Genomic DNA, 21,255 nt, shown 5'->3' on the forward strand with positions numbered 1-21,255 from the left:
TATATATATATATATAATATATATATATATATAAAAGTAACACCATGATGATTTTCTTTTTAAAAGTTGTTAATCTGATTAAAAACTAATTAATACATTAGGGCATACCTGCCATCCAACTTCTATGGTATTCAGATCTTTAGCTTCATATGTTCCTGAAATAAGCCAAATTTGTGCCAAACTGAATTCAGCTGGCTCAGTTATGGGTGCCCACACGTTTATGTTTGTTTTTGCTCCATGGTATTGATCTCCTCCTACAGAAACAATTGCATACTCATGTTCATATGTACTTCTCACTTTTTGACCAAATCTTGTCATATTACTTGCTCTTAACAAATGTTGTTCTGTTGTTCTTAAGATTGGAACAGTTCCATTAGGGCATTCTTCACCAGAAGAAGACCAAAGTTGAAAGGTTTCAACTCTAGTAGTTGTGTCTTCATTGATGTTGTATCCCTTTGGCCATTCTGGTAGTTCCAATGTTGTTTTTTGGTCTTTTAGTTCAGGAAGATCAAAAGCCGGTTGATCATGAAATAGAACACAATCTATTATATCACCATCTGGACTATTAATTGTTTTAACAGCAGGCTTGTTTATCTTCTTCAATTGTGCTTGAATTCTACTCAACTTATCCAACTCAATAGTCTGGTTTCGAATGGTTCTAGACAAAACTGAGGTAACAAAAAGCAACAAGATAACAAAAATCATATGAGTATTAGGTCTAGCCATCATCAATTTTTCTATGTAAAATATTGTAGATAATAATGGGAGTTTATATTGCTAAGGTACGATGTTATGTTTTTAATTCATAAATGCGATAATAATATTATATTAATTCTTATGTTATATTGTTATTATAGCTCAGTGGTACTCACTCATTGGAACAATGCCTATTTATTCATAAGGTGATGAGTTTGAGTCGTATGAGATTCTCTTTAGAAGGAATAAAATAATGTATATCATATTTAAACTTGTGGATGACACACTCAATATATTCATGTGTCGGATGTCGTATGTTATTGCTAACATAATTCATTATTGAAAGAAAAGTGGACTATAAAAAAAGTTTTGAATAATAAAAATTAGTCAAACTCAAATATAAGTTAGTCTAACTAAATTATTATATAGACAAAAATGATTTGATAATTTGATATATTGCTATTAGTATATTTTCCTTGCATACACCTAGTTGTCCCTTTTCCCACCTTTTCATATCAAAGCATGATTTACTACCATATAGGAAAAATTCTTGCATTGCATTTTTCAAGCAATAAATCCGTTGGTCTAAAATCTTGAATTTATTTTAGAAATTTTAGTACAAGTAGTATGACTTTTAATACAAAATAAATAATCTTACAATTTCTTAATGGTACATTTGTGAGTTGAGTTTTTGATAGGAATGAAAGAAAACAAAAGAGTTCAAATTTATCTCATAAGTATATTTCATGATTCTTAAACATCCACTTTTCATTCATTTGATATCGATATAATGTAATTATTTTCTCTTTTGCTAAAACAGAAAATTGATATAGTGATTGACTATTTTGCTCATTGTACCAATATTAAAATCAGAAAATTTGTCATTTTTAGCAAATTGTTAAAAATTAAATCAATGCTAGATGCACATGCCTATATGATAAGGATCATAAGCATATACAAGCTCTCTATATTAATGAGAAAATCTCAAAATTAATATTTAACTACATGATTTTGTGTGTCTAATTGCCTCACTAATCAATTTGATTTAAAATTTAAAATCTTGTAGATTTGATTTCATAATAAATAAATATTAAGGATTACAATTCAAAAATTAAGCAAATAATTTCAGATTCTATTTCAATTTTGTCATTCAATTTTTTATATAAAAATATAAAAGTTTTAAATGTCTTATTGACAAGTATTGACTCAATAATAGAGAGATTCCATTTTCAAAAGACATTTATTAATTCCCTTCAATTTTGATTTTTTAAATTTAAATAAAAATAAAAAAGCACTCTAATCATTTCCTTAGACTTTATAAAAATCAAATAATTACTTTCCCTATTATAGATAACTAGCAATATACTTGTGCACTTGCACGGTCGCTGCTTTATTTATGCATAATGCATAAATAATGTACATATATTTTATAATGTCAATAAATCATGTATTGAACCATTATATTTTTTCATTCACATAGTTGCAATATTGACATTGGTTTTTGAGTGCATATGTAGAATATTAGTACTTGTAAATGCGTTTGTATAAACATTTATTTGTTGTTGAAAGTGTGATTATTGAAAATATTTGACTCTAAAATAACTCAATAAATAAAATTCAAATTGTATTGGATAATATCTCCTTCTATATTCTCTATATAAAATTGTAAATATAAAGACTTATTTTTGCATCATAATTTTTGTGATTACGTTTATAAGTATCATATAAAGTCATAAAAACTTTTTAGCATATCCCTTAAATGCTTATGTTTTATTTTAGATTAATGTTCATTGTGTATAAATATTTGAATATATTTTTAGCATTCAAATATTATATAATTAAATGTAATTTATTTGATTATGTTTTAGCTAATAATCATTGTATGAATATAACTTATAAATTAAATACACATTAAGTTAGGATTTGACGAATATTTTTTCCTAATAATTTTAATCAAAATAATAAAAAAAGTCTAATAATTGATTTGTTATTCTTCTATATTCCTAATTAAAATACATATATTTTTATGAATATATCTACCATTATTATCTTTTAATTAAATAATATAATGACAATTATTAAATATTTTGAAAACTCTCATTCGGTATATTCTCATATGTTATACTAATATATATTCAAAAACTGTTATGATTTTTAATCTTCTTAATCTATTAATACTAATAATATCTTCTTTACTAATTTTAAAATATGAAATAACCTTAATGAATTTGTTACTTGAAATAACGTTGATAAAAGAAGAGTGATCGTTTCCTTCAATAATGGTGTTATTAATGGTATGATTATAATTATTGCTATTAATACTAATAATATCCTTATTTGTAAAATATTTTTGGTTGTCTATATTTTAATTTTGTCGGTCACCTTAAAATTAGATATTAAATTTAAAATCGAATTATTCTCTTGGCCATTGGATAAGGAGAAAAACATATTAACATCTCAATTTAATTTAATTAATATTGACATATTTTTTCTTAAAAAATTTCTTTCTAGTAACAGTCAAATAATTTCCATAAACATACAATTACCCTTGAACAAAATACTTGTCATTTTTTGCTCATTCATTGAATTCACATTTACTGCCACAGTTGTAATAGACGTAATAATTTCCACTTTTCCACCAGATTCGTCAGCCATTATTAATCTAATATAAGAATATACTCACAATTGATTTCTTAATTGTAAATATGATTGTTTTGTATATGTTATATCATTCATCTATTCATACATACATACATCCATCTACCTAAAAACGTTGTTCATATATTCATATGTATATACTTATTCATTCATACTTGCATTATTTGTCCTCACTCTAATATTTTATCTCCTTATTGCATTTCATACATTATATATCATAAGTTATTTAAAAAGGAAAAATAAACAAATTCATGCATGTTTGTATGTATTAAAAAATATAAGAAAAAATAACATGCATGCCTTTCCATGCATCATATGTATATAAAATTATAGTCTCATTCATTTCATACATCCATAAATAAATCATTTACTTCGTCATGCATATTGGAAGTAGCATGTGCTCAAAGTTAACTTTTCATGCAACATTTAAACTATAGATTACATTTCAATCTACGTAACAAAAAATGTTTGGTCACTAGATGCATCTCGTGTATAAATAAAAAATCATTTGGTGATTGCATTGTTAAAAGTATCGTTAACACCCAATTTTGTAGGGTTAAAAAAAACAATTTCTCGAAAAATATTTTTAATATTAAATAAATAAAAATATTTTTAATGAATTAATGATGATTCATTGACTCAATAATGGTATGACACCATTTCAAATTAATTCCCCCCACCAAATTTTGTTTTCAATTAATAATAGATAAGAAAAAATGTTTTGGATCGATTAATGCGTACTTAATTGACTATGTAATAGTGAGGTACTAGTTGTCTAATTATGTAAGATTCTACTATCTCTTTAAAATTGGAGTTGTCCCCATATTTTTGTAGACAAAATACAACATCATTTTTATGCCCAACTTAGATGAATCCAGTGTTTGGACCAAATTTCGGATGTTCGTGAATAAATTATTGTTCGATGAATGTATTAACACCCTCATTAATATTATGGGTGCATACCTTGAGTTTGTTTAAATATTTATTAAAGTATCCAAATTATATTTTTTATTTTGTGTGTGATAAATTTTTTTTTTGCTATTATGTATCGTTAGGTGCAATATGAAAATCAAAATTATGTAGTTTTTAAAAATTGTTTTTCTTGGTTGGATGATTTTTAACTAAATAAAAACTAAGACATTTAGTATCGTGTTTCATTTATCATTTAGTATTTAACAAATTATTATTTTCATATAGAGATGAATTAATTATTGTTTTAATATTTATTTGACAAATTATTATGTATTTACCTTGTATGGTGTATCCCATAAATGAGACTCAAAGCTATAAAAGGTAAAACGGGCAAAGCCCGTGGAAGTCCATAAACTTTTATGGGCACGTCACAGAATTTGCCATTTTACTAGTTTGTCCGCCATGCTTGCGAGAATTTATATTGGGCAATATGGATAATTGCGAGTATAAATAAATTATGATGTGATGTGATTTAATGTCTTAATAAAATTGTAACGTGATAACATTCATTTCATGCATCCATAAATAAATCATTTACTTCGTCATGCATATTGGAAGAAGCATGTGCTCAAGGTTAACTTTTCATACAACATTTAAATTATAGGTTACATTTCAATCTAAGTAACAAAAAATGTTTGCTCATATGCCTCTAGTGCATAAATAAAAAATCATTTGGTGATTGCATTGCCAAAAGTATTGTTAATACCCAACTTTGTATGGCACAAAAAACAAAAAAAAAACAAATTTTCAATTTTTTTAATATTAAATAAATAAAAATATTTTGAATGGATTAATGATGATTCATGGACTCAATAATAGTATGATACCATTTCAAATTAATTTCCTCCACTAATTTTTGTTTTCAATTAATAGTAAATAAGATTTTTTTTTTGAATGAATTAATGTGGACTTAATTAATTCCATAATGGTGAAATACTAGTTGTCTAGTCATTTAAACATGTGTTAATTTTTGTTTTTAGTAAACTAAAAATAAAAAATGTCGTTTAGTCATGTATTGGACTTTGTAAAGAAAACAAATAACTAGTTGACTATGTATTCCTATATGTAATTGAGAAATCAAAACTATGTAGTTATGAGTAAATAATATTAGTCGACTAGTTTGATTTTATATATAGAAATATAATAATTTTATTTTAATTAGGTGGAATCAATAACAAAGGTTTGATATTTGTCATACATTATGATCCCGAATGAAGCAGTAAGGAAGACACGAGACAAACCACGACAATACTAACAAATCTCATAAAAATATTCAAGATTAACTTTTTATAAAACTTGAATTAATAGCAATGATTTGGTGGTGGTCATATATATGGAGTGAAAAATATTATGGAACAAAAGATATGCTCTTAAGTAAAACCCTCATTTTAATCACACATCACCTATATGATAATATAAAATAAATATTGAATGCATTTACGTGTATAATAATAATAATTGACAAAACAACAAATTAAAAAATAAAAACAATAATTTTTTTAAAACCAAAGATACAACTGCACCAAAGGAAATATATTCAAAGTAGAGGACAAGTACGACAAGCTTAAATGATCCTAAATCTGTAATTAAATAATCCTAACTTATTCCGAGCAAATTCCACCGTTAGGAAGCTAGGTATTTTATTCCACCATAAGTTTGACCTAGAACGGATGCCATGAGAAGCTAGCTTGTTGACACATGTGTTGCCAAACATACTTCTCATGTGTAGATAAAATTAATTGTACAAGTAAAAAAAGTTTTAGCCCCATTAATTATGTGATCTATGTTGTATAACAAAAGGAAGTTAGTTATGTTAAAATTATGGACTTCATCCATACTAGATTATGAACGTGATTTTTATCTTCTTCGGCACCAATTGATCTATCGTTTGTTAATTGGTGCTTAGATCTTTGGTTTTGTTAATCAATGCTTAGATATTTGATTTTTATCTTAATGTATTATTAACATTTTGTAAGGTTGTATAACATTTTGATAATTAAATCGTAATATTAATGCTATATATTTATGTATGTGTCACCCTTACAACTAAATATTCCTGGATTGACCACTATATCCTTGAGATTAGTATTCCTCAGGAGTATACAAGTTCTTAGAAAAAAAATAATATTATTTTGTCATATCTTCAAATTTAGTTTCATTTGTTATCCATTAACTAATATAACAAGAGAAAGTTGCATATTAATAATATTTAGAGCAAAATAACCGTAAAAATAATAATATTTAGAACAATAAAAATGTAATATATTTATTTATTGTACATAGAAAGCTATATACGTTATATAGTTTGTTCATGGACATTTGGGATTCTTTCCAGGACCTCCATAATAAAAGTGAGTACCAAAAACTTTGCCTGACAATAACTTTATGTCATAGCAATTTGGATCTTCAACATGTGTTCGAAGATTAGATACAGGAAAAGAAACATATTGATTTTTGGAATTAACAAAATATAAGTTTCTAAAATATGCTGATTTTTTAAATAATCCTTTTTCTGGAAAATGGCCACTACCCATTTGAGTAGTAGTGTGTCCATTCACTGCACTGTTCACTATTTCTCCACCAAACTCTATCCTTTCTGCATGGCTTTTCAATCCAGTAAACAATGATGATGGCCAATAACCAATTAATATCCTTGACCCTATACTCAACCACCAATTTCCACTCTTTGGGTCCTTCCAAATTTTAAAGTTCATATCAAATTGTTTGCCATTATAAGAAGATATTGGTTTGATTGCAGCACCTAATGTTATCCTCTTATTAGTTTGGACAAATCCTGGACATAAAGTGTTGTAGCATCCAGTTGATTGATATGTATCTCTTGTCCAATAACCAAACAGCCTAGGGTTGGTGTCCCCTTTATTTCTTGTAGGGTATACCTGTAGGGTTGAAACGTAGGGTTGTTCTAACTTGTCCTTATACAGTAAATGGTATATAAGTAACTTTTTAGAAATGGTTTATACGAATAAAAAATTAACTATAATGAAATGAGTGAAGTTTGTGGATTGTTGTAACAATATAGTTCAGGTTGTACCTGCCATCCTGCTTCTATGCTATTCAGATCATTATTTTGACGCGTTCCAGAAAGAAGCCAAACTTGTGCTAAGCTGAATTCGAATTGATTGGTTTTGGGTGCCCAAATGTTTATGTTTGTTTTTGCTCCATAGTATTGATCTCCACTTGCATAAGCAACTGCATACTCATGTCTCTTTTTAACTTTATCTTTTTTTCCAAATCTTATAATATTACTTACTCTTAACAAATCTTGTTCTGTTGTTCTTAAGATTGGAACAGTTCCGCCAGGGCATTCTTCACTAGAAGCAGACCAAAGCTGGATGTTCTCATCTCCAGTACTTGTGTCCTTGCTACTGTTGTATCCCACTGGCCATTCTGGTAGTTTCAATGTTGTTTTTTGGTCTTTTAGTTCAGGAAGGTCAAAAGCTGGTTGATCATGAAATAGAACACAATCTATTATATCACCATCTGGACTGTTAATTGTTTTAACAGCAGGCTTGTTTATCTTCTCTAATTGTGCTCGAATTCTACTCAACTTATCCAACTTAATAGTCTGGTTTGGAATGGATCTAGACAAGACTGAGGTAACAAAGAGGGAGGAAACAATAAAAAGCATGGATATAAGAATACTAGGTTGAGCCATCATCAATTTTCCTAACTAAAAAGTTGGAGATTTTTTATATGTAATGGTACTATGGTATCATGTATTTATACAAAGAAACTAAAGATGTAATACAAAAAACGTTCCTGATTCCCTATGTTTAATTGCCTCATTCTTTAATGTTATAAATAAAAATGACAATGAAAATTGAACATGTGGGTATCCGTCTGAACTCAACCCAAAATTAACGAGGAAAACCCTTTTACTGGAGTTCAATTTTTAGGTTCAAGTTTGGTACAATTGATATAATACTCCGAACCCGATTACTATATAGAAATACATGTTTCAGACAGGTTTCCGTCAAGTTATGAGATGATAATATTGTTTTTAACCCCACTTAATTCGGGTTTAAGTTGAGATTTTGGTTTTCAGGTTCGGGGTTGGGTAATCACAAACCTAACCTCAACCTGTCCCATTATCATTTCTAGTTATGTATCTCCCTTTTCAAGAGATAATAAAAATCATATGATTTCCACCATCTCTTTAAAAATTCCGAGTAGTCCACACGTTTTTGTAGGCAAAATGCAAAACATTATAATTATACCTAATTTAGATGATTTTAGTCTTTGGACCATATTTTGGATGAATGTATACATTGAGTTTGTTAAAATATTTATTAAAGTACCAAAATTACACCTTTTATTTTTATGTATCACAAAAGTTTTTATTACTCTTACATATCACTAAGTGTAATAGGAAAATCAAGATTATATAGTTTACCTGGTAGGGTAATTTTTTAACTATATAAAGACTAAAAGATTCAAATTCTACCACAACATTTCAACTTGGATGAGTGAAAGATATGATCTTAGTCAAAATCATCCTTTTTATCCTTATGACATTTGTTATCATTTAAATTTTAACTTATTATTATTTTTTATATAGTGAATTAATTATTATTTAATATTTATTTGACTAACTATCATGTATTTCCTTTGTATAGTGTACCCAATAAAAGGCACAAGAAGCACACCATAATTTTTATCCCTCATCATTTTTCATCATAAATTGGGATGTTTTGTTCGTTAAAAAGGATACCCTACCATCACCCAAACCTAAATGGTACAAGATATCACTGCACTGTGATATTTCTTATATACAATAAACACGACACATTTGCATATAGTAGAAATATCCTTAGTCGAACCTACCATTCTATTCGTTATTTTCGTCCTAATAAAAAACATAGGACAACCCATTTTGGTACGAGGTTAGCTTAAATTATATAAAAGTTGTAACCCATATTGGAACATTATATTTTGTAATAAAGTCTTTGTCGCCTGATATAGGATTCCGGACCTTAGGGGCATAAAAATACATTGCCATAATTATGGATTAAGTTCATTCATATCATTCATACATTCACTCATAAAAAGAAAAAATATATTTTCCTAACATTCATCTACTTATACATACATTTATTCAGAAAAAAAAGAAAAAATAAAGCATTGACATATTCATCCATCTATTTATACATACATTCATTCAAAAAATAAAAATATACCAATCATACATTCACCTGCCTATAACCACCATTCATACATTTTTATTTTAATTCATTTATGCATGCATTTATAAGAAAACCAAGAATAAATCTTTTTTAAACATTGCATTTTATGCATTATCCTAACATGCATTTTATCTCTTCATTGCATTTCAAATATTACCATAAATTACTTACAAAGTAAAAATAAATAAATCTATACATCTTTGTATGTATTCAAAAAAGATTATGATTTATGTTAAAATGGTAGACTAAAATTTAATATTCCTAAGAATTGACTGTAATCAGTTACTTTATAAAGATTATGTATTGTTTATTAAAAAATAGAAGAAAAATTGGAAAAAAAAGTTCAATTTATTCATTATAGATGCATGGATAATAATTTATTAATTAAATAAAAAATAAAGTATAAGGATTAATGTGACTGAAATAATTAAAATTATATTTTCATTCTTTTAGAATGAGACGTGGTAACAACACATGGCTGTATTAGACTCTCTTAAAAGAAGAGATCAAATAATAAAAAATGATTAACCATCTATTTAAACCTTATAATATAAAACCTTGAAAAATAGGAGGAGCTGATGTGATCATTGTCATGCTTTCTCGCCGACCTTAAGTTGAGATTTTGTAGCGGACATATCACTACTACTTCATTACCTTAAAGTAGGAATAATTGGTTAAGATTAATCATTATTTCTTCTCTATTGTTCTTAAAACTAAAATCACCACAACCCCATAAATGTGTTTGACCAAGATTTGTGTAAGTCTTGATTACATATTGTATATAGGGATACGTAGAAACAAGATGAACTTTTGTCACATATAAAAATATAAAAAATATTATATTCCTTACAATAATTATTAAATAAAAAAATATATATTTAGACAAGCCAATGGTATAAAATAATTACGCAATTAGTAAGGGTATGATCTTGTAGGTTCGGATAAGGTGCAAACACCTTTCGCAATATGTAATCGACTCCTGAATTTAAATCTCTAATTTCAAGATCACTGGACTCTAAATTAGGCATAAAAACGTAGTGGCGACACCAATAAATTGCATATCCAGTGTTTGGCCTGAAACTGGGGTGAGACAATTGAAAATCCACTAGGGACATATTTTCAAAGAGTCAGACCCAACATTGTTAATTGGATGAAATATTTATACCCTTAAAAGATTTAATTTTATGGGTTTATAAAAATTATGTCAGAGAGGACATTTTGTATAGGTCTCAAAAATATTTTCATCCTCATTTCCCATGTTCAAATTTTAGTCAAAAATCATAAGAAAACTTAATTTGAATAAAACTCAAAATTTTGTGCATTCCAGCCATATTGCATCGTTTCTAGCAAGTTTGGAACACTATATGCTTCAATGTTCATGGTGGTTCAGTAATGGAAGATTTACTCGAATCATTATCTCATTTTTATTGGTATTTAACATAAACTATATTGTAATATTACTAGTCATGATAATAACAATAATCATATAATACATTGATCTTTTGACAATCAACAATGTTTTATGTTAAAATGATATACTAACATTTAATATTCCTATTAGTGTAGTGTAATTAGTTTGTTATAAAGATTATGCATTGTTCTTTAAAACAATAAATAGAAATAAATGATTTAGAAATAAAAAATCAATATCTTCATTATACATGTAAGGATAATAATTTATCAATTAAATATAAGGACTAATTAATGTGATTATAATAAGAAAAATTATATTTCTCACTCTTTTAAGATGAGACATGGTAAGGGATATGAGGCTATACTTGACTCTATTGAAAGAAGTGAGCACAAATAATAATTTTTTTTAACCATCTATTTAAACATTATAATATAAAACCTCTAAGGATTAGAAGAACCGAGATGATCAATCTTATGCTTTCTCTCTAAGTTGAGATGTATTACAGGAAAAATGATTCTCGTTTTAAATGATTTTAATAGGAATAAACATGAACTTCCGAATTATAGATTTTGAAACTTGTAACTTATTTATTGCCTTCATCATGTAATAACTTTCCATTAATAAAATTCAGTGCTCTTGCACTTTGCTTTAGAAAAGGAGTTATCCATGAACTACCATAACAAGAGAGAGTTAGATATAAATAATATTTAGAACACAACAAATGAAAATATAATTTATTTATTTATTATAGATAGAAACCTATATGATTTATATAGATTCTTCATGGACATCTGCGATTTTTTCCAGGACCTCCATAATAAAAGTGAGTACCATAAACATCATCTGAAAATACCTTTATGTCATAGCAATTGCGATGAGTAGCAAATGGTCTAAGATTTGGTAGAGGAATAGAAGACAAGTTTTTGGTTGAAGTAACAAATCCCAAGCTTCTAAAAAGTGCTGCTTTTTTATAATCTCGTTCTGCAAAATGGCCATTACCCATTTGAGTTGTAGTGTGTCCATTCCTGTGATGGTTCACTATTTCTCCTCCAAACAACATTGAATCTGCAGGACTTTTCAAAGTAGTAAACAATGATGATGGCCAATACCCAATTAGTGTCCCTGACCCGAAACACAACCACCAATTTCCATTCTTTGGGTCCTTCCAAACCATTAAGGTAATCTCAAATTGTTTGCCACCATAAGAAGATATTGGAGTGATTGCAGCACCTAATGCTATCCTCTTATCAATTTGGACAAATCCTGCACACAATAGGTTGTAGCATCCAGTTGATTGATATGCATCTCTTGTCCAATAAGCAAACAACCTAGGATTTTTGCCCCCATATAATTTAGGGAATACCTGGACCACAAGAATTTTTTTTCCAAATGGTTAATACCATTGTTAAAGAATAAGTGAATAAGCTAGGGTTGTTGTCCCTTGTCTCTATTTACTAAATTGTATATCAGTAACACCTTGGTTTTTTATTATGATAATTAAGCAGTGATGAAATAAGCGAAGTATATTACGTACCTGCCAGCCAACTTCAATTGTATTCAGATCTTTCTCTCCATATGTTCCTGAAGAAAGCAACATTTGTGCCAAACTGAATTCGTCTGGAATGGTTATGGGTTGCCACACGTTCATGTATGCTCTTGCTCCATAGTATTGATCTCCTCTTACAGTAGCAGCTGCATACTCATGTCTACTTACAAATACATCTTTTTGTCCAAATCTTGTCATATTACTTGCTTTTAATAAATGTTGTTCTGTTGTTCTTAAGATTGGAACAGTTCCATTAGGGCATTCTTCACCAGAAGCAGACCAAAGTTGAATGCTCTCATCTCCAGTACTTGTGTCCTTGCTACTGTTGTATCCCATTGGCCATTCTGGTAGTTCCAATGTTATATTTTGGTCTTTTAGTTCAGGAAGGTCAAAAGCTGGTTGGTCATGAAATAAAACACAATCTATTATATCACCATCTGGACTATTAATTGTTTTAACAGCAGGCTTGTTAATCTTCTGCAATTGTGCTCTGATTCTACTTGACTTATCCAACTCACTAGTTTGGTTTTCACTAGCTCTAGACAAAATCGAGGTAACAAAGAACAACAAAACAAGATAAAACATGGATATATGAATACTAGATCGTGCCATCATCAATTTTCCTAAGTAAAAGGTTAGAGATTTTTTTGATGTAATGATACTATGTTATCACCTATTTATATACATGATTCTATAATTGCTTCATTCTTTAATATTATGTATCTCCAATTCAAAGAGATAATGAAAATTATTAGGTTCAACCATCTCTTAAAAATATGGAGTTGTCTTCAAATTTTTGCAATTTGGATGTGTTTGTGAGCTAGACAAAAGTATTAGCTAGCAATAATAGGGAAATCAAGATTATATAGTGTTGGAGTATAAAATATTTTTTTGTAAGAAATTTTTTTATTATAAAAGACAAAGATATTCAATATCTATTATTATGTCTCAACTTGAATGAGTGAAAGATATATCATAGTCAAAATCATGTGTTTAATCCTTTTTTACATTTGCTATCATTTTATAATATTTAACAAATTATTATTTTATATACTAATAAATTAATTATTATTTAATATTTATTTGACAAGTTATTATGTATTTATCTTGTATGGTGTACCCATAAAATTTAGGACAACCAATTTTTGTATGACTACAATTTTTGCTTAAAAATTGTTTTGTTGATTGGGCAATTTTTAATTATATAAAGACTAAGAGATTCAATATATACAATTGTGTTTCAACTTGAATGAGTGAAAATATATGATCTTAGTAAAAAAAATCATTTTAACCATTATTACATTTATCATTTAATATTTAAATAATTATTATTTTCATATAGAAATGAGTTAATTATTATTTAATATTTATTTGACTAGTTATTATGTATTTACCTTGTACGTGGTGTATTCCATAAATACTAGGTACATTGAATATATCCATCCTATTAATGTGGGTGCTGATACAGTTTGTTTAAATGTTTATTAAAATATCCAATTATATTTTTTTATTTTTATGTGTAACAAAACTTTTGTTACTCTTAAGGCGTAATATGAAAATCAAAACTACGCGTGAGCATGGGGAGAGTTGTGATGGGTTAAGCATGTCATGATCCATCCCTAAATATTGATCGGGTCAATTTTTGAATTTGAATCTATCTCTAATTAGGATGAGATGTGTGAGGGACGGGTCCAAAATAAGACATGTCAAAATAGGGTCGGGTCCGGTTTGGAAAAAGACAAAGTGATAAACGTAAAAAAAATTTCTCAAATCTTTAAGTATGCATAATCAAAATTATCACAATATGCATATAAACTCACATAAAACCTGCATCTCATATACATGAGTATATAAACTACAAACCATAAATTGCATCATTCAAACTAAAAACTATCACAATCATGGGACTGAAAATTATAGAAGATGTTGAATGGGTTGGATGGTGGCTTGAAAATAATGAAAAAAAGATGACAAAGACGGGTTGAAGGCTATTGGACATTGGCAATAACATAAGCATAAACAACTTTAAAGTGGAAAAACAAACAATGGAAAAGAAAAAATAACTAACTTTTAAGCGTCACAATGTCCTTTCCCCTCGTCGCAACAGTTATTCACTATCTAGGAGAATTAAACAATTAAAAAAGGGTAAGGAATAAGGATCATATGATAAAGGTGTGGATATGTTGTGCGAGCTTGCATGTATTTGAATTATGTGAGCTGAACATAATGAATATTAACACTATTGATAAGGACTTATTCAACTATTCTTGAAATATAACTATAAGAGACAAGCTAGACTCAAACCCATCTTTTTTTTGACAACATATCTCTCTCTTTTAATCAACTCTATCCTTTTTTATTTATTTGGACGGGTCATACCCGTCCCTAAGTCATCGAGTTAAAATGGGTCTGCAGGTCAAGCCGAGTCTTGCTCACCCCTAATCAAAACTATACAATTTTTGGGTAAAAATTGTTTTGTTGGTTAGGTAATTTTTAATTATATAAAAACTCAAATTGTGTTCCAACTTGAATCAGTAAAAAGATATGATCTTAGTAAAAAAATTCATTTTTAACCATTATTACATTTATCATTTACTAAGTAAATAATTATTATTTTCATATAGAAATCAGTTAATTATTATTTAATATTTGTATGACTAGTTATTATGTATTTCCCTTACATGTGGTGTATCCCATAAATACTAGCTACATTCAAGGTATTTATCTATCCTATATAAATATGAGTGCTAATACAGTTTCTTTAAATGTTTCTTAAAGTACCAAATTATATTTTTTACTTTGATGTGTGAAAAAAAAATTATTGCTCTTAGATGCAATATGAAAATTAAAATTATACAGTTTTTGGCTAAACATTATTTTGTAGGTTGGGTAATTTTGAATTATATAAAGAATAAGATATTCAATATCTACAATTGTGACCTTAGGTGTGAGCATGAGACGAGTTGGGATGAATTAAGCATGTCTCTCACCTATATCTAAATATTTATCGAATTAATTTTTGGATCCCTAATTAGGATGTGACGCATGAGGGACGTGTCCAAAATAAGACGGGTCAAGATATGACGAGTCTGAGTTGGAAAAGAACAAAATGACAAACATATATTTTTTTCTCGAATCTTTAAGCATGCACAATAAAAAATATTACAATCTTAATATAAACCCAACGAAAACCTGTATCCCACATACATCAGTATATAAACTATAAACCGTAAATTGCATCCTTCAAACTAAAAACTCTAATAATGATGTGAGTGAAAATTATAAAAGACATTAAAAATTTCATAACAATTTAAACTGTCAAGTGTATAAGTTGAAGTGTTCTTGTAAATGATTAAAAACACATGAGAATTGAAATGAGGAAAAACAAACAACGGAGGAAAAAAAATAACTAATTCTCAAGAGACGCAATGTCTTTCACTCTGGTGGCAACAATCATTCACTATCCATGAGAATTAAATAAATAAAAAATGGGTAAGAAATAATGATCATATGATAAGTGGTGTGAACATGTTGTATGGAGTTATAGGTATTTGAGTTACGTGAATTGAACAAAATGAGTATTAATAAGTACTTATTCAACTACTCTTGATATATAACTATAAGGGGCAGACTCGATGACAATTATTACATTTATCATCAATATTTAAATTATTATTATTCTCATATAGAAATGAGTTAATTATTATTTAATATTTATTTAACTAGTTATTATGTATTTACCTTATTTGTGATGTATCCCATAAATGAGACTTGAAGCTATAAATGGTAACACAGTAAAGTTTATGGGCCCGCCCATATAGCCTACAAATTTTTGGTGGCATGACATAAATTTTATCATTTTGCCCATTTTTCTGCCATGCTTAAGAGAATTTCTATTGGGCAATAATGACGGCCCACCAATGTGATGTAAGAAAAAAGAACAAAAAAATTATATAACATTTGCCAACCCATTTTGACACGTCATAATTTACAAAGAAGTCTTCATTTGTGACCCTAGGGACATAAGAATGAATTACCATCATGATGGATATGTTCATTTATGTCATTTGAACAGTCATTCATACAAAAGGAAAAAGACTTCATTCATCTATACATTCATTCATACATATATTAATCAAAAAAAGAAAAAAAAATACATTTTTCAAACATTTATCTTTCATTCATACATACATTTGTTCAAAAAAGATCATTCACACATTCATCCATCTATTCATACACATATTTGTTTGAAAAAATAAAAATATATCATTCATATGACACCCTTCCTAGTGCAAAATAAATTTTTTTATATACAAATATATCGACCACGATCTTGGTTAATTACACATCGGATATTGAAAATATGACATAATTTTTTTTCTTTTTCTAGTATTCATCGAAATATATTATAAGTAGGTTACGTATAGATATGTTTCAATAACAACATTCATGGATACATGGTTCCAAAATATAGTACATGTCATCATATACGTATGATCATCACCAACATACCCACATCAGTACTCATATATTAAATATATACATATAAGTAACAAAACATCCTGATCCCTAGATATACACTGCTCTATCTATACCACAAAATACTATACGGTAATGTTAGAATGAAAAGTTTAAATAATGGAGTGAAGAAGGTTGTAGATTATAGTTTCACTCACAACAAATACTAATATGTTAAGATTTGTTTATAAAAAAATAAATGGCGATGAAAGAGATGTTGGACTTATTTCACATTTTGAAGATCATATTCTTCAATCTTAAGATTTTATGCATAATTAACACTTAGTAAGGTTGTATCACAATAGTGACGAACATGTTTTTATAATTGGATCCTAATGTTAGTTATTTATATTTATGTATGTGTTGATCACGCAGCAAAAATTTCCTGGATCGACCACTATATCCAAGAAATTAGTATGAGCTAGGAGGATATAAGTTTTTTGGAAAAAAATAATGTTTTTTATAAGTAAAAATATTATTAAGAAGAGCAAAAATTACGACAAAAAAACCAAACTAAACAACAACATGATTTTGCCATATGTTAAAATTTCATTTTGTTTTCCATGAACAACTATAACAAGAGAGAGTTACATATCAATAATATTTGGAAGAGAAGAATGAAAATATAATATATTTATTTATTACAGATAAAAATCAATATGATAGATTCTTCATGGACATTTAGGGTTTTTTCCAGGACCTCCATAATAAAAGTGAGTACCATAAACATTGTCTGATAATACCTTTATGTCATAGCAATTGGGATGATCAGAAGATGGTTTAAGATTTGGTAGAGGAATAGGAGACAATTTATTGCTTGAATTAACAAATCCTAAGCTTCTAAAAAGTGCTGCTTTTCTAAATCCTTCTTCTGCAAAATGGCCACTACCCATTTGAGTTTTAGTGTGCCCATTCCTTTGACGGTTCACTATTTCTCCTCCAAATGTCATCAAATTTGCATGGCTTTTCAAAGTAGTAAACAATGATGATGGCCAATACCCAATTAGAGTCCCTGACCCGAAACTCAACCACCAATTTCCATTCTTTGGGTCCTTCCAAACCATTAAGGTAATCTCAAATTGTTTCCCATTATAAGAAGATATTGGAGTGATTGCAGCACCAAATGCTATCCTCTTATTAACTTGGACAAATCCTGGACATAATAGGTTGTAGCATCCAGTTGATTGATATGCATCTCTTGTCCAAAAAGCAAACAACCTTGGGTTATTGCCTCCATATTTATCAGGGAATACCTGGACCACAAGATTTTTTTTTCCAAATGGTTAATACCATTGTTAAAGAATAAGTGAAGAAGCTAGGGTTTTTGTCCCTTGTCCCTATTTACTAAATTGTAAATCAGTAACACCTTGATTTTTTATTATAATAATTAAGCAATGATGAAATAAGCAAAGTATATTGCGTACCTGCCATCCAACTTCAATTGTATTCAGATCTTTCCCAACATATGTTCCTGCAGAAAGCCACATTTGTGCCAAACTGAATTCTTCTCGTTCGGTTACTGGTTGCCACACGTTCATGTATGCTCTTGCTCCATAGTATTGATCTCCACTTACAAAAGCAGTTGCATACTCATGTCCATCTGAAGGTAAATATTTTTGTCCAAAACTTATCATATTATTTGTTCTTATGATTGGAATAGTTCCTTCAGGGCATTCTTCACCAGAATGAGACCAAAGCTGAAAGCTCTCTATTAAAGTTTTTGTGTCATCACTACTGTTGTATCCCATTGGCCATTCTGGTAGTTCTAATATTGTTTTTTGGTCTTGTAGTTCAGGAAGATCAAAAGCTGGTTGATCATGAAATAGAACACAATCTATTATATCACCATCTGGACTATTAATTGTTTTAACAACAGGCTTGTTTATCTTCTCCAACTCAACAATCTGGTTTGCAATGGATATGGATAAAACTGAGGTAACGACCAGCAACACCACAACATAAAACATGGATATATGAATACTAGGTTGAGCCATCATCAATTTTCCTAAGTAAAAGATTGGAGATTTTTGTGATGTAATACAACTATATTATCACATATTTATATAAGAGAATAACTTATCTCCTCTAGCCAGTAAAAATGTGACATGTGTGCTATTTTGTTTATTTTTAAAAATATTTGTATAGAAAATGATGAAACATGACACATGTCATAATTTCACTAGCAGGAAGAGATCATTTATCTCATTATATCAAGAGATACCTCATTCACTTTATATAATGAAACTAATCATGTAATACTATAATTGTTTCATTCTTTAATGTTATATTTTCATTTCTAAGAGATGATGAAAATCACAAGATTCCACCTTCTCTTTTAAAATTGGAGTCGTCCCTATGTTTTTGTATACAAAACATAAAGCATCATCATTATGCCTAACTTAGATGATTCCAATCTTTAGGTCGAATTTTGGATGTCCGTGAATAGATTATTACTGGATGAAGGTATTTACACCCACATTAATATGATGGATGTGTACCTTATGTTTGTTTAAATGTTTATCAAAGTACCAAATTATATTTTTTATTTTTATGTGTGACAAAATTGTTATTGCTCTTACGCATAACTAAGTGCAACATAAAAATCAAGATTATTAGATATTTTATTTTAAGGATAATTTTTAATTATATAAAGACTAAGAGATTCAATATTTTTGTTTCAACTTGAATGAGTGAAAATATATGAACTTAGTTAAAGAATTCCTTTTTAACCATTATTACATTAATCATTTAATATTGAAATGATTATTTTTTGATTAACTATTATTCATTTTTAACCATTATTACATTAATCATTTAATATTGTGTTTCATTATTATTATTTTCATATATTTACCTTATATGTGTTATATCCCATAAACGAGACTTGAAGTTATAGATGGTAAAATGGGTAAAACTCGTTGACTCACTCACATAGCCTGCAAAATTTTGCTAGTACGACATATAAATTTTACCATTTTACATTGCCTGCCATGCCTATGAGAATTTCTATTGAGAATGATGGTTGCTTGCATAAGTGATGTAAAAAAATTAACAAAAATTCAAATAAACTATATGATTCTTGCCAACCCATTTTAGCTTGCTATAATTTATAATGGAGTCTTTTTTGCTCGAAATATCATTCCTAACCCTAGGGGTACAAGAACGCATTGCCATCATGATAGATCATGTTCATGTATGTCATTCAGACATTCATCCATAAAAAAGGAAAAAAAAACTTCATTCATTCTATTCATACATTCATTCAAACAGTCATTCATTCATACATATATTAATTCAAAAAAAGAAAAAATACATTTTTCAAACATTTATCCTTCTATTCATACATACATTTATTCAAAAACAATAATTCAAACATTCATTCATTTATTCAAAAACAATAATTCAAACATTCATTCATTTATTCATACATTTGTTTGGAAAAATTAAAAATATATAATTGTTGTAACACCGCGAATTTTACGATTTTGAATTATAAGATTTTATTAATATTATTATTAATTATATTTTCGAAAATGAATTTATGGGAATTTACAGTAAAGAATTAGACGAAACTCTAGTTAAGTTTTAGTCTTGTAATTCTAATTCCAATTTGGTTGTAAATTTTCATGATTTTAGGAGACAGTCGATTTTGGACCGCTGTCGGGGCCGAATCTCACCCGATACGGCTCAAAAAGTGGTTTTTGAGTTCCATAACTCGGAACCGAATTCTGATCGCGCCGTTTGCTTCGTAATTTCATTTCGAGTCAATATAGACCATGAGTACGTCCATACCTATTTTCTAAATATTTTTCACTCGGAATGTCGAAATCTGAAATTCTAATCGGATATTAAAATCGGGCAATTTATAATATCCGATCGCGTATTGGCCGATAATACTCGAGCAAGTTTTTATCGCACGTGTCCGCGAAGTGGTCATTTCGCTTTGGTGATGTGAAATTTGCTTTTCCATAAAGCAAACCTCACATCACTCACCCAAAGATCTCATGAGATCATCATTAGCCATCCTAGGAGATTTTGTGATGATTTCCTAGAGGGAAATGATTTCCCTTCTCTCATTAAACACTCCACACTTCACATTTCACTCTCACACACTCTCATTTTCAAATTTGCAAGGAGAAGGTGAATCTCTCTTCATCTTTTTCTCTCATTTTTCATTTGCTTCTTCCATATTCAATCCTTGATCTCTCAACATTCAACCAATGGATGTTGATGAGATTTAAGTATGT

General features: G+C 28.4%; 4 protein-coding genes across 4 annotated transcripts in view; all 4 read right to left on the reverse strand.

Moving 5' to 3' along the window:
• Positions 1 to 3,351, reverse strand: part of LOC109329424 — a 4,271-nt gene extending 920 nt beyond the window's left edge. Inside the window, exons 1-2 of the mRNA XM_019563088.1 lie at positions 3,243 to 3,351; positions 109 to 668 (exon numbers count right to left, since the gene is read on the reverse strand). Of these exons, the coding sequence (XP_019418633.1) occupies positions 109 to 668; positions 3,243 to 3,351 (669 nt within the window). The remainder of the gene's footprint in view (positions 1 to 108; positions 669 to 3,242) is intronic.
• On the reverse strand, positions 6,575 to 8,002 carry LOC109329425. The gene is made up of 2 exons (XM_019563089.1): positions 7,360 to 8,002; positions 6,575 to 7,201 (listed from the first exon to the last, which is right to left on the reverse strand). Exons 1-2 carry the CDS (start codon positions 8,000 to 8,002, stop codon positions 6,636 to 6,638), a joined length of 1,209 nt encoding a protein of 402 aa, XP_019418634.1. The 3' UTR covers positions 6,575 to 6,635.
• LOC109329426 lies at positions 11,706 to 13,075 on the reverse strand. The gene is made up of 2 exons (XM_019563090.1): positions 12,479 to 13,075; positions 11,706 to 12,307 (listed from the first exon to the last, which is right to left on the reverse strand). The coding sequence occupies exons 1-2, from the start codon at positions 13,073 to 13,075 to the stop codon at positions 11,726 to 11,728; spliced, it is 1,179 nt and encodes a 392-aa protein (XP_019418635.1). The 3' UTR covers positions 11,706 to 11,725.
• LOC109329427 lies at positions 17,680 to 19,002 on the reverse strand. The gene is made up of 2 exons (XM_019563092.1): positions 18,433 to 19,002; positions 17,680 to 18,261 (listed from the first exon to the last, which is right to left on the reverse strand). Exons 1-2 carry the CDS (start codon positions 19,000 to 19,002, stop codon positions 17,680 to 17,682), a joined length of 1,152 nt encoding a protein of 383 aa, XP_019418637.1.

Source organism: Lupinus angustifolius, chromosome LG16 (genome assembly GCF_001865875.1).
Source record: "Lupinus angustifolius cultivar Tanjil chromosome LG16, LupAngTanjil_v1.0, whole genome shotgun sequence".
Classification (NCBI taxonomy): Eukaryota; Viridiplantae; Streptophyta; class Magnoliopsida; order Fabales; family Fabaceae; genus Lupinus; species Lupinus angustifolius.

Coding starts and splice junctions, on each gene's coding strand:
- LOC109329425 (XM_019563089.1), bottom strand. CDS start 8,002: ATGGCTCAACCTAGTATTCTTATATCCATGCTTTTTATTGTTTCCTCC. Junction 7,202..7,359: donor GGTACAACCTGAACTATATT/GTTACAACAATC, acceptor CAAGAAATAAAG/GGGACACCAACCCTAGGCTG.
- LOC109329426 (XM_019563090.1), bottom strand. CDS start 13,075: ATGTTTTATCTTGTTTTGTTGTTCTTTGTTACCTCGATTTTGTCTAGA. Junction 12,308..12,478: donor CAATTGAAGTTGGCTGGCAG/GTACGTAATATA, acceptor CTTGTGGTCCAG/GTATTCCCTAAATTATATGG.
- LOC109329427 (XM_019563092.1), bottom strand. CDS start 19,002: ATGGCTCAACCTAGTATTCATATATCCATGTTTTATGTTGTGGTGTTG. Junction 18,262..18,432: donor CAATTGAAGTTGGATGGCAG/GTACGCAATATA, acceptor CTTGTGGTCCAG/GTATTCCCTGATAAATATGG.